The 15,023-nt window shown below is 38.7% G+C and overlaps 1 protein-coding gene across 1 annotated transcript in view; it reads right to left on the bottom strand.

Annotated features, from left to right (window-relative positions):
* Positions 1 to 15,023, bottom strand: part of LOC140232811 (uncharacterized) — a 129,354-nt gene that overhangs the window by 23,957 nt on the left and 90,374 nt on the right. Inside the window, exons 3-4 of the mRNA XM_072312928.1 lie at positions 6,186 to 6,245; positions 1,666 to 1,748 (exon numbers count right to left, since the gene is read on the bottom strand). Of these exons, the coding sequence (XP_072169029.1) occupies positions 1,666 to 1,748; positions 6,186 to 6,245 (143 nt within the window). The remainder of the gene's footprint in view (positions 1 to 1,665; positions 1,749 to 6,185; positions 6,246 to 15,023) is intronic.

The following is a 15,023-nucleotide window of genomic DNA, read 5'->3' as shown; positions in this document are numbered from 1 at the left end:
TGTTTTCTTCCTTTCTTTCTTTCTGTTGTTGTTGTTGGATTACTATTGTCAAATCCATGCCTGCTCTAGATTGAACCGTTCTTCCATTCTAACAACGAGTAAATCTTTCCAAAAGAGTTAATACTCAAAGACAAATCCAAACTAGAAATGTCGCTAAGGCGACTGGCATGCCTCCGCCATAATGCACGATTCTCCTAATAGGTCTATAGTACATGTAGACAATGTGTGATACATTTTCACAAAATTGGCAAAATATTAAAATGACAAGTTTGTCACAAATGTGTTGAATGTTCATCTTCCTTGACCTAGGTTTAATTGGATGAATAGGAGAGCATGTACTTGGGGATTTAAAGACTTTAACTTGACTTTGACCCATTCATAGTTTATGCATTGAGTAATTTTCAAGGTATGGAGAAAAAGTGCAATTTCTATAATGAAAAGTTCATTGCTACCATTTTCATCTGGCCTTTGACCCTAAAATTCATAGGATAATCACTGTCAGGCACAACATGCATAAATACGTAGTAAGTTTCAAGATAACTTGAGCCACTTCAGAGATATGGAGGAAAAAGTTAGTTCAGCACTCTCTCTTGATCTTTGACCTTTTGACCTTTGAGGCAAACAAAAAAAAAGAAGAAAAAAGAAAGCTTCCAGAGAATCTCTATTAGGTTACACATGCATACACCACGTGTAAAAAAAAAAAAAAAAGAAGAAAAAGATAATCCTGCTGGCATTGCATAAATATGAGGGAAATAGTAAAATTTTGAAGTGTTGCCCTTGACCTTTGACCCCTGACCTTTGACCCATGAACCCTAAATTCTCTAGATATTCACTGCCAGTCAGTACATGTATATATACTATGTTCCATGAAGATAACTTGAACAATTTCCAAAATACAGAGAAAAAAGTTAAGTTTTAATATTTTCACTTGACCCTTTTGACCTTTGACCTTTGACCTCATGACCCCAAACTTTCACCAAAGAATCTTAATTGGGTAATACGTGTATACACTAAGTTTCAAGAAAATATCTTCAGGCATTGCATAGATATGGTGGAAATAGTGAAATTTTACCTATTTGACCTTGACCTTTTGACCTTTGACCTTGAGCATGTGCACCCAAAAGTCGATAGGCACAACTTCACCCCCTAATACGCATACATGAAAAGTTTCATTAGGATACCTCAAAAGGTTATACGCTGTCCACAAAATTCATTACGGACGGAAGGTCGGACGGACGGACGGACGGACAACCCGAAAACATAATGCCTACGGCACCACTTCGTGTCGGAGGCATAAAAACTCGCATTTAGTAAATACCGCCCCATATATCTACAAATAAATGCACGTAAATAATTATAATCATGCATAGCATGTGTGTACACACGTTTCATATTATGTACATGACAGGGTCATGGAAACGTATACACAATTCCAGCCGATTATTTCATTCTTCATTCGTTCTTTTATACCCTTGCTCAAGTGGTTCTACGCCAAAAAAAAAAAAAAAAAAAAAAAAAAAAAAAAAAAAGGAGGGAAAAAGAAGACAAGTAGACCAAGATAAATAAAAGAAACTAAAGGGAAAAATGAGCACACACACACACAAAAATGAAGGAAGTGTTAAAGGACTAGACCATTTCGCCGTAATTATATTTGGCATGCTTTACCCTCTTGCTTTCATGCTCCTCAAGATCCTCCACGTAGATATCTCCGTCGATCAGATGACCGTGCTTGCCGACTTTACTCCCCTCTGTTCGGACAAAGAAGGAGTGGAATAAAGCGAAATATGAATCACAGAATTTTATTAACATCACAAGGAAAAAGGTTAATAAATAACCAAACTTGTCCGAGGCAAATTATATTGTGTTTATTGTGATACCACCACTGTGCATATTTTGAGCATGGTGCTACAAGTATGGCCATGCTTAAAGGAACCATGGAATGTAAATGCATGTTGACTTGTATTGATTCATAATACCCTGATCATCACATATTATGATCACCGGAATATCTAACTTTCATGTGACATATATTCTCTTCTACTATTTTTTCTTCAGATTACTTGGACACGCCCCCCCCCAAAAAAAAATAAATAAATAAACCTTCCACACCAAGATTTTGCAGGGTAACATCATCTGTCAATCACTGCTAAAGTAAAAGACAATGGAATTCGCCACCCCTAAGACTAAACTTGCATGTTTTCCTGCAATGTCTTTGTTAATCAAATTGATAACTATTCAGACATAAAAAGAGATAATGCACACCAATTTCAAAGCAAATAGTTATGAAGACTAATACGAGTCTGTTCTCCACCAATTCTTATTCCAGTTACAAAATGTATGTATCAAGAGCCTACCTAAAATCTGTCGCCTCCTGATTACCCCCCCCCCCACCCTTTTTTCACACATACACACTCACGCACTCTTCTTCTTTTTTTCTTTTTCTTTTTTCGTTTCTCCGTCTACAATTGTCTTCAACAGCTTCATCTTTGTCTTGCTTTTTGTTGCTATTGTGTGCGTCTTTCTTTATATGGCTGGCACTCGTGGAACCCTTCTGAGAATTGAACTCTCCAATATACCGAGGCATGTCTTTCCTGCTCCAGCCCACGATTTTCTGGCTCGAGGTAAAGGCCAAGAAAACTCAGGAATAGAAATGAGGCAGGGATTAGACGATTTTCTTTTCAATCATGCTCAATTTCCAGCAGAAAATCAGCGGCCTCGCTCCATCAGCTTGCCAAGAATACGTACCGCCCGCACGTGGGCCGCGAATCGACTGACTGATTGACTGACTTGACTGACCGGGTAACCTCTTGCGCGAGTAAATGCAGAGGGGATCACTCGCAGAGATCCACCGCTGTCCAATAAATCTCAATTCTAAATGAGATACAAATTGAGTTATGCTGGACTTCGACAATCAACATTGGTGCCATGACGCCGACAAAAAAGAATGACTTCGTTATCACTTTCTGGCCACCAACAAAATGAATTTCGGTCTGGAACTGATCACGTACAGGTACATTCCTTTCGACTCATCAAAACGGTGCGTTTTCAAAGCACAAAGAGAGTCCGTATCACCAACTTCATGTATATATAATCTTTACAAGCTCAGGATTTGCGGCAAACTAGATATGCCTTGTCTACTTTTAAGAACGTGGTATCTTGGCAAATTCGTTCAAGTGCATTACGATAATTGATAACAAGATTGAAATTATCATACTTTTTTTAAGCGCGAAATTAAGACACGGTAATTTTTTGGCACTTTTGGTATCTTTTGCTTTTTGTTTGTTTTGTCTTCTTTTGGTCATTATTCACACGCCTTTTGTTTAAGTACTAATAAACATTTTGTTCACCCCGAGAAGAACATCCCATACCTTTATCTAGAAAACAAGTATGTTTTTGGTGATACTTTTTGTCTTCTGTCTTGGTTAGAAATTGCTGCAATGGACGAATACAATAAAGTGAGACAAATAGAGAGAGAGAGAGAGAGAGATAGTCGGAGTATATCAGAGTGCATGTATAGAATCTACACTTTATGAAAAAAAAAAATAGATTCAACTTCGCACCATTACCAGGGTTACACAGGGTGCAGCTTTGGACTTTTAAGACCAGTGTCGACCTTTAAAGGAGCATATTTGCACCTTTCTGGTCTGAAAGGTGCAAGTTGCACCCGATAAGGTACTCCCAGTGCAGTGTTACACTGGTAGAAGTGCAAAGTCGAACCCCAATTTTCGTAGAGTATACCTTTTGAATGTCTCCAGACATCTCAAAACAAATCTGTTCATCCGCCAGCCTAATTACCATTGTTTTCGCAGACCACGAATGAACGACCATGGCGTAATAAGCGGGAAAAATTGGGGGAAATATGCTGTGGCATTAATAGTGGATAAAACTCTTGACTTTCACTCGAAGGGCAAGGGTCTGAATCCAGTCCAGTGCCTATGTCTTGGACAAGATTCTTTAACCCACCATATCCCTCTCGACTCAGGTGTATAAATGGGTACCTGATAAAAGTATAGGGTAATAAAATGACAGGGCCTTCTAACCAGGGAGGTAGGAAGGTCTCTTCTCCCTGCTCTGAAAGAGCAGACAGTGACAACACTGAAGAGGCTACTCTGGACAAAAAAAAAAAAAGACCTTATGATGACAATGATGATGATGATGGTCATGATCATCATGTCCATCATGACATGATGGTAATGATGATGATGACAATGACGATGACTATATTATAATTATTATTATTATCATTATTATTATCATTATCATTATTATTATTATTATTATTATTATTATTATTATTATTATCAATATTGATATTAACATTATTATTATCATTATTCTTTCATTATTGTCATCATCATTATCCTTACTGTTATTATCATTATTATCATGACTATTACTATTACTAAATGTAGCGGTGGTGGTACATAGCAACCCTTTAATATTCAATAGATCTTCAGTGAAATTCTTCTAGATATTCTTCAGATATTGTCACGTTTCTCTTTACCACAGATCAATTAAATTGGGGTCCCAACACTAAATATATTCAGAGATGTGTGGGCGATAAAAAAGCAAACGAAGAAGAAGAAAAAAAAAAAAACCTTGGACATGATTTACCTTGGTCATGCATGACCCATATAATACTAATACACGACGTGCACCTGACTAAAGAGTTGTGACTTCATGGTTGGTGGCGACCACATACTCCATGTTTATCCTCACATTGTTTTCAGTGACCTTTTCGTCTTTGTCGTTGTGTAAGTCCTATTTGGCTATGCGTGGTATATAGGCAAATCTGAAATATGCCAGTTCATCCATGACAGAAATTTGCATTCAATCAATGTTATCATGACGTCAACGATTATCTTCGGTGACATGCAAACATTTTGTGCAAATTGGCTCAATTATTACTTTGGTAATTGTCTATGGCGGCCTTCACGGGGCCATCTATTTGAACCATCCCTTTCAACAGCATGTACAATGTATGGATAGGTTTGCTTCTTTCTGATGGTATTTCTACGGGTTGCTCTATTAGGGTTGTCATGATCATTGACACAATGTTTAATGCAGGGAGAAATACTTTGCGAAACACAGTTATAGGACGCGATCGCCTAGCACGACAGCGGGAGGCAGATAGGCATAACTTGCCCGGAAGCCACGCCCGAGATCCGGGTCAAAGGCTCACGATAAGTGAGCAACTGAGAACGGTTCCGTTCAGTCCAAGAGTCCATAGTCTCGTTTTCCCTCCCCTTGCTCTTTCTCTATCCGTCCCTCTCCTTCTCTTTTTCTCTTTCCCTCTCAACTCTCTCTTTTCTCCCACTTTGCTCCATCATTCATAACTAGTGATATCATATAAATACGTGGAAGGTGACAGTCTGGAACAGTATTATCAAAATTCTATGTTCCCAATCACTTTTTCTCAAAGAAAAAAAAAATGCCTTCACGTATTTCATGAATTATTGTGCCTGCGTTCAAATATATTCACACACACATACACACACACACACACACACACAAGCACACACACACACACACACACACACACACAAAACATGTATGGTTCTAGGGCAATTTACCCCCTAAAAAAATTATCCTTGACCCTTCCCCTCACCCTAAACATAACTCTAACCCTAATCTTTACTCTAACCTTATCACTAACCAGTACTTAACCATGTTAACTGAGGGTAATCGTCCTCGGGGGTGATGTTCCTGATACGGCTCATTTATTTATTATTATCTCATTTCGGTCTGGCTGAAAATACACGTGTGCCTGACAACTTTATCAGCTGTATTAGAAGTAATGTTATAATTCAATACTTCATAAGTATTAATTCATTATTATGACTGGTAAGAGTATTACTTAATGTGGCACCAGTTACATGAGTTAGTGTTTCTGTAAGCTTCTCATAATCTCATTGCAGTATGCAACCACAGAAACAATACCTCGCGACCTTGTCATGCTTGTGTTGATAGATGAAATAATTCCTGCATTTCCTGCCAAAAGGTATATCGATTGATATCAACAGTGCAAAGACTCTAAATCGTTGTCACCTTAAGCCCTGCCATAAAAGAGAAAAAAAAAAGAGTATTAAAAGGGAGTAAGAATGATAAAAGGATACACCATAACCGTGGTAACAGTAACAGAGAAGGTCAAAGATGACGATTATATTAAATCATTTTAAACTCACCTCTGTCGTAGTCTTGGTTTTCAAACAAAATATCCATCATGCCTTCAAGAACGGCCTCCACTGCAAGAATGAAATGAAAACACATAACACAATTTATTTGATATTTTCAATACAGATATGAAGTTCACTAATCATGATAATATCATGCGCTGACATTCATCATATGAATTACATGTACGGGAAGGACTTGATGGACATTAATTTGAAGGTGTTCGCGAAGTATGTGTGTCGCAATCCATTTTATAATCTTAAAATCTTAGTTTCTTTTGATGACCTTTTTTAAGATAATGAGAAACTTTGTTTGAAAAACGAAAAAGTATATCATAATTATGAGACGAATTCAAAGTTTATTTGATGAAAATTGGTTTTGAAATGGTTGAGATATCCAAGACAACGTGATCCTATTAAAGGGTGGGACCCACCTTTAATTAGGATCACTTTGTTACCCTTTGTTTTTGGATATCTCAGCTATCACAAAACCGATATTTATTAAGTAAACTTTGAATTCCTCTTACAATATCTATTGTAAGCTCTTTAATGTTTCATAAAGGGGTATCAAAGTACCGGCGTCTCGCAGAAAGTTAAAAGCTGAATGCTCATCTCAACCAATGCTACATCATACCTTTAAACATGTGACGGAAGAGAAACATGACACTCAAAAGAGCGTTGGTATCATCAGTTTTTGTCGTGGTGCTGCTGGGAGAGCTATTTCAGAAGAAGGAGCAGCGCCATCTCAACAGTGCACTTGTGCATGGCAGTAGTTCAATAATTTGTGTGAGTGAGATTTTCCATTATAGAACTATCTTGACAACCCCGTTGCAGGAAGGGAGGGACATTCAAATAGTACTCGAAGGTAACGATCCTATTTATCATTCAGGAGATTATGTGCTCATTCTTTCAATACTGTAACTCATTAAATTCAGTTACGATAATGGCAGGGCATTACTAGTATTGAAGAGGTTCTACCCTGGGTAAAGACGGCCTGCATGATGTCATTCATGTGGTGTATGAGTTTGACGGGAAATAGGGTGGAGGACTCTTCAGGAAGTTCTTCCTAATTGTGCTTCTTCCGTTCGTACACATTCATATTTTACATTTCGACTCAACAACGGAAACACTGACAGACCATCCTGCCTGAAATGAAAAACATAGGGCCTATCCATATTCCTGTTTTAGTCAGATCCAATTCGTATTGAATCAGTTGGGCTGCATTAAATCAAAATATGTAGTTCAGCTTATTTCATTTCAATCCAGTTCAGTTCAGTTCAATTTAATTCAATTAATTCAATTCAAATTAATTCAATTCAGTTCAATCCAATTGCATTTTCATTAACTTTAAGGGAAACGACTGTGGTTTTCGTACGTCTCGCTCGTTCCCAATGTACAGTGCACTTCCACACCAAATGTAAAACATGATTTAGGTAATGAGAGTGAAATCAACAGATAAGAATCGCAGTGTAGTTTTTACCAGAATCGGTCACATGTTCAAAAGGTTTTAGGATTTTTGTTCCACATGGCGTATTTCGATTGTATTGGTCGCAACCACTTACAAAGAAGCTGGGTGATGACGGCACCAATTAACACCCTCCCATTGCCATTTGGTCAAAAAATTAGCACCTGCATCACTTTCACTCGACAGACATGTTGATTATCATGATTGCTAGGTTACAGCAAAACAACAAAATGACGAAGCGAAGAACGCAAGCGAACTCTTTGATTGCGCGCCAATTCAGAATGCTAAATGATGGTTTGTGTTTAGGTGAATGGGTTTCAAGGCATGCAATGACAACACCACCGCATCTACAGTGTATGATTGCGTTAGGGGCATAATATCAGTACTTATGAAAAATGCCTAACAACTTTCTTCTTCCATATCAGACTAATACAACTTTTATCGAGTTGCTGGCCTAATTGTTTATTTATTTGACTTCATTTCACTCAAATTGTTTCCGACAAAAATGCACTTACAGTGTCACGTTAATATAGTTATACAAAATCAGTGTAACATTATGATAAAGAAAACTAAATATGAACGGAAATCTGTGGCTTTTATAACTTTATCAAAACAAAGTAGTTGGAAATGGATGGTGCTTCTGGAGAGCAGAGCTTGAAACTGGTAGTCCCCTCATGAACAATATTAATAATCTTTTAACAAACAAAACAACATGCACACACACAAACACGCACACACACACACACGAGGCAGTTCTCTTATAGGAAAGGACATAAAGCATGGAAGGAATGATAGGAAGAAGGAGGGCACAATCAACTTTAAGAGGGAGTACAATTACACTTTAAAGGACAAGTCCACCTTCATAAACATGTGAGTCGAGTGAATGCAGCAATATTAGTAGAGCACATCAGTGTGAGTTTAAGGAAAATCAAACAATCCGTTCAAAAGTTATGAATTTTTAAAGTATCTGCGCAATCGCTGCTGAATGAGAAGACTACTACAGTGTATGATGTCATTTGCGTATAACGATATAAGGAAAATAAAAAGAGAATTTCACAAAACTTTACTTTGTGAAAAAAGTGAACATTTCTTCAACTTGTTACAGATGTATTTAAGGGTAATATTATTCCCCCTGCCTTCTGAGAAAGAGAGAAGTCGAGTGTTCTTTTGTTATGCGAGAAAAGTGAAAATATGTTGAATTTTCTTTATACTTTCTTTTTATCGTTGTACACATGTAACATAACAAATTATAGTAGTCTTCTCATTCAGCTGTGACTGAGCAGAAACTTAAAAAAGGCATAACTTTTGAATGGATTGTCCGATTTTCCTCAAACTCTCACTGATGTGTTCTACTAATATTGCTGCATTCTCCAATCCTCATGTCTATGAAGGTGGACTTGTCCTTCAACAATTTTACGACACTTCACCCACAAGATTATTGTTACAAGATTATTGTCACGCTGACTTTGATTATCTGATAGCAAATGTTAAAAGTAGGAGGCAAAACAATTAAGTATGGCATTTTCATTTTATAGAGTAAATTCACAAAGCGCTGGGTTGGTGGTGGGAAGATTATAACAACATTTCCCACAGCACGCCTTTTAAACTATTAACGTAGAGGAGGGGAGAACAGAGATGACCAAATGATTATTACAAATATAGGCCCAACTGAAAGCAAACATACAAGTCTTGTAACACATACGGACAAACAGAAAAAAAGAAGAAAAGGGGGGGGGGAGCAAGAGGAAGTGACAAAGACAGAAGATGGATCTCGAAGAATACTGCAGGCATGCAGCGTCATTTTTTCGTACGAGAGATGCGAGTCGGTCAAGGACCTACAGGTGTGATATCATTCAGCTTCGGCGAGGGACGTGGTCTACTTATAATGTTTGCGGTATGAAAATAGCACCGGGGGAGAGAAAATATTTTCTGTTGACGCGTAAAATCTAACATTGGCCTTCCAGTGTCACACTTTTGGCGAAATCTTGTCCTTGGCGGCGCGGCAATGGCTTGGTTACAGAAGAGGTTTATCCCAACCTAGCGTTGAATGGTGCGAGTCAGGATGAGTTGACTGGTCATTCTGATGAAACCGATCGGAAATGATGAAATAGAGAAAGAACTGAAAGAAAACGTGTGATAAAAAGTGAGTTGACAAAAAAAACAGATGAAAATTAGTGTTGTTGAAACGCGAGAAGTCCCTTGGCCATGAGAGCTAACGAAAAGATTTGACTGCTTGTCATCAGGTTTTTAGTCAGTAACACCGTGGGACATTCGATTTTGATTTAAAAAAACAAACAAACAAAACAACAACAACAAATGTGATTGTTCTCTCTGGTTTTTTTTTATGTTTTTATTTATTTTTATTTTTTTGTTTCTTTGATTGTTTGCTTGTTTGTTTTTACCCTATTCGTAATTAGGTAGAATCTTACCATAATCTAGCCAGGCCTATGATCAAGCAAAGACAGAGGATACCAACGAATCTGGTCTTCATTGCTGGGGACCCATAGGCCATTCCAAGTTTGAACTTCTCTGAAGAGTGTCATCGCCCGAATCGAAATATTGATGGGGATTTTGCTCGACACATGCATAAAAATCTCACCGGACTACTTCCCCGCCCTCGTCAGCGCAGAGACACCCGCGTGGAATCAAACTCGTAATGAATGCACTTACGCCAATTTCCTTCACTTCCACGTGGGTTTCGACAAGCAGTAATTGCTTTCGAGTGATAGCCATCAATTCAAAGAACTCCCAAACAAGCGAGGTAAAGAAAGAAGCTGTGACGAGGGAGAATGAAGAGGAAGACAGGGGAGGTAGGAGCCTGGGAATACTATGGGCAGAGGGGCAAAATTATCCACTTATCAAGAGAGACCATGTCATGAACAGGTCACTGGCAAATGTACCACTGGTAAATGTATAATATGGATATACACATGAAACGTTATGATACACCTGGACATCTGGCCAGATTTCACGTAACACATTACCTCAAACACAGCCTACGTGGGAAGCCTATCATTCCCATTATCCATCGATGTACTTAATGTGTGTATGTATTTTTTCTCTACTATTATATAAGAGCTTCAACAAGGAGTCAAGGGATTACTGCACCAAGGTATCAAGGTATCAAGGTCTCTCCTAATATTGAACACTGGTGCACCAAATCCATGTGTGGGACCCACACTTTATTACGATCGCTTTGTTTTACTTTGTTTTTGGATGTTTCAGTCATTCCAAACCTGATTTTCATCAAATAAACTTTGAATTCCTCTTTAAATGGTATGCTCTGTACTATATCATAAGTGTTTTCTTGGTATCTCGCAAAAAGTTAAAAGCCCAATTCTCATCTCCACCAATACTGTACCATCCCTTTAAAGGTCCTGTTTACCTTTGGGAGCAGTGATTTAAAAAGTGTTCAAGATCACATTTGATGCATATGTGTAGGTCTGTTGTATCACAAAACACTTCGCAAAATAGCCTAAAATATAAGGAAATGTCAGTATTTTTCTCAATAAACCATATATATCTGTGGACGGTTTAGTCTGGAATCATGTTTACTATAACTATTGTTCACATTTTGTGTACTTGACAATACTTAACATCGATTACACGTATTCAAATTTTCACAGTGATTGTTTCTATCCCTTATAACTCACATTTCAGAATTATTTTAAAGCACTAATGTTGGGTTTTGTTTCATCTGCAAGTGCCTTTAAGCGTTTGCAGACTCCAGTATATGTGTATCATTCAAATCTTAGGAAGAGACCAGAGGGTGAGTGACAGAAAGGGAGAAGTAAAGAAGGTAGAGGGAGGTAGATCGAGGGAAAGATGGAGAGAGAGAGAGAGAGCGAGAGAGAAAAGAAAGGGTGGGGTGGGGAGAAGAGCCTCACTGAGGACAGTAGTCGCGTCCATACATGGAACCAAAGTTATGGCCAAACTCGATCCAGGGACAAGTGCAGTGACGATCGACCAATGACTAGTCAAGAATGTAACCAACCATGGAACCACACCTCTGCAAATATTACAGGTGATCCATGCAGTGATTTTCCACAAACCTTTTTTGAATATTCGCCAATTTCTGACTGAAGATAGGAGTGGGATTTCTGAAAAATGTGTGTCATATCGGCAGCCGAACTGCATGAGCGCTCAGCAGTGAAATAAAGAGCTCTTTGTGATTGATTCTTCATCATCTTAACCACAAAGACTTGGGAAGTTTCCAGCCAACATGAGATTAAAACAAGATGTATAGTAGTGACATTGTCCTGAGGGACATCAGCCGGATATATAAACAAAGGCGTTATGCAAATGGTTATATTTGCACATTGTTACGCTGAACCAGGGAGGTGAGACGAAAGTCAGCGCTCACCGTTTTTACTACCTTTCGCTTGTTTCTGCCACGCTACATCTCGAGTTTTCTGATCAAAACGTACACTTCAAGCATAGTGATCTCGATGGTATTCTGTCTTTTCAGACTTAATCTTATGTCTTTAAGTATTTTACATGAATATATCAATATTTTTATGATCTGTTACAATCTGCTTCTATAGTATCTATACTAGTGTTCGAGAACATCTCCCATCCCCCACTCATCTCCTCCCATTCGGCCCCGTCTCCAACTGCTCTCCTAAAGGAGAAGAGATAGATAAATGTACATGATGATGATACGGCCTGAACGCATCATAACGAGCTCGTGGGCGATTCAGCTCTCAGCCTGTCCATTTCAACTTTGCTTGGGAATTTGTTGGGCGAGGTCCACCCAACGATCTGGGTGGACCGAAGTCAGTCAAAGGTCACTCAAAGTTGACCGGTGTGTAGGCCTACTTGCAGAATTGCGCACCGTCATGGCGCGATGGCGCACCAGTTTCTCCTGCCGCTGACACGGCGCCGCAGCGATCGCAATTTCGACTGAAGAGATCCGAAGCCTTTAAAAAGCTGTCCTAGATGAACACGAGACTGAGTTCTTGAACATACTGTGACGGTAAAGTTTGCAAAATATTCTTTAGTTTATAATACGCAGGGTCATTACTCCTGGTAGTTTGATATAATTTGCGGAGATACCTTGCTGCACGTTTGATTTGCCTCAATCACGAGCACACTTACGACTGCAAGGAATTTCACGGAGTCCTGATAGAAAACGTCTTTCCTTTTCTTTTTATTGCGTTAACATTTGAAGTATGATGGATCACATACACGCACTCAAACGGTGATGAAGTTAGGCATGTTGGAGTCATTCATTCGTACACAGATTTTGTATATGACTTTATGAATTGTACTTCTTACTTATTGTTAAACAATAATGGTTTGTCAAACGAATGCTTTGTATCATGTATTAACTCTATTACATTTTGTTAGATGGAAATAAAGAAAAACTGAATTGAAGTTGAAGTGAAAAATCTAGCGGTCTGAAAGTTCAGACCAAGTATTCATTTGAATCGCGTACATCCCGTCAGCTACTGAAATTTCTACACCACAGTACCTGCCAAGAGCAGATGCAGACCTCCGCGACAATGTTACTGCAGGCTTTACTTCGAGGCGGCTGTGTGTGCTTGTGCGAGAGGGTGAGTGATGTACATGTGTGTATATGTAAGTGTGCGTATTTTTGTACATAATGTGTTTTTATTTATTCATCTTATTTCTATCTGCAATCATTATGTTTGGGTCTAACGGTATGGCCTTGATAATAATCGTTATACTGACACAAAATTTTAATAATGGCATTACTCCACTCGGGGTGTTAAACACCGAACGGTATTCTCTTACGTCTGGAGAAGTACATTGTCCTCACAGATTGGACATTTTGCGAAATAAAAAAAAAAAAATCATGAATACAATAATGTCAGAATTTACAACGTATTTGCTCTGCTACAGTGACGTTATTTTGCGGTTTGCGTCTGTGCACGCCGCAGGCCACGTGTGAAAAACTTGTTCGGAAATAAAGAAAAGGAAACGTGACAGCAAGCGACCACCTGAATCATGGGGGTGGCACCAAACAATTCTTTGTATTACACTCTGCCTGACAATGGCGTTGTACCTAAACTGTACATAATAGGGAGCTTTAGATTTTAGACGCGCGGACGTTCAAAGAGAAAAAAACAAACAAACAAACAAACAAACATGATTTGAGCGTGCGCAGCAACTTGATCCGCGCTACTGCGCACGCTCAGATCATGTTTTTTTTTTCTCTTTGAACGTCCGCGCGTCTAAAATCTAAAGCTCCCTATTTATTATATCATACACCTAACCATCATTACGTGTATTGAAATTGGTACGTCAAGGTATCGCTTTGCCCTGATACATAGGAACCAATATCAATATGTTCTCCGACAAGGATGTGGGGAAGCATGTTGTGTTTGGTTTTGGTGACTTTACGTGTATTCAGTCTCCAGCTAAATTTGCAGAGTGAATCTCGAGCAAACTCAAACTTGTTACCTTTGAACAGCAGCCAACTGGGATACCATCAACTCTCCGTTGAGCTGATTATCACAGTGTAAATAAGTCAAGTGTCGCATTATAATAGCTGAGTTACGGAATATAAATTCAAAAAGCGAAACAAAAACAAATTAATCACGAACTGTTTTCTAGATAAGATTGGGAATTCACGTGCTTTTGCTCTGGTGGCAGATTTTCCGTGCAAAGATATCCCCTATCCTCGTCTCTTTAAAAGGAAATTGACTCGGCAAATATGTGCACTCAATGAAAGCAGAAATATTAGACTAATTCATGTCAGTGAGGATTGAGGAAATTTTCCTTTATATCATTGCACTATAAGATGAGATATCAAGGGTAGTTGTAGCCTTCCATTCCTCTGAAGACGGCACGTGGAGTTAACTGCAGCTTTGTGTTGAAAATTCATTCCTTTTGGAAGGCTTGTTCAAATTTTCGTCAAAACGTCGCCATTGTGTTCGATACGAATTTCTCTGCACAATCTGCATCCACATTTGAGTTTGGTAAATTTCCCTTTACTATTGTCAGCGATTCATGCATCGCTGTAATTATCATTTCTATATGTTACTGAATTTGAATATAGCAAGGGAAAAACAACAACAGCAAAAACAGGATAAAACCGACAACTGACTCTTATCCAACAAATTTCGGCACTCAACAACTTCTCCCTTTATCAGCTGATGATGTGATGAAGATATCGCCTTTCCTGCCTCTCTATATCTCCGTCCGCTGTCACTGTACGTCATCATTCACAGCTCGATTGGATGAAATAAAAAGAGACAAGGACGCTACATAAACGACGGAGCTGGTAATGCAATCACCATTGGCATTGACTTTCTCTCTCCCAATAACTCCCCACTCCCCCCCCCCCCCCAATCATACACCCTCATGTTTGCTCTGCTTATACAATCAGAATGACTGGCATTTCACATCGCGGGAACCTC

This window comes from Diadema setosum, chromosome 9 (assembly GCF_964275005.1).
Source record: "Diadema setosum chromosome 9, eeDiaSeto1, whole genome shotgun sequence".
NCBI lineage: Eukaryota > Metazoa > Echinodermata > Echinoidea > Diadematoida > Diadematidae > Diadema > Diadema setosum.
The sequence above is the reverse complement of the archived record's forward strand: the minus strand, read 5'-3'. Positions and strand labels throughout refer to the sequence as shown.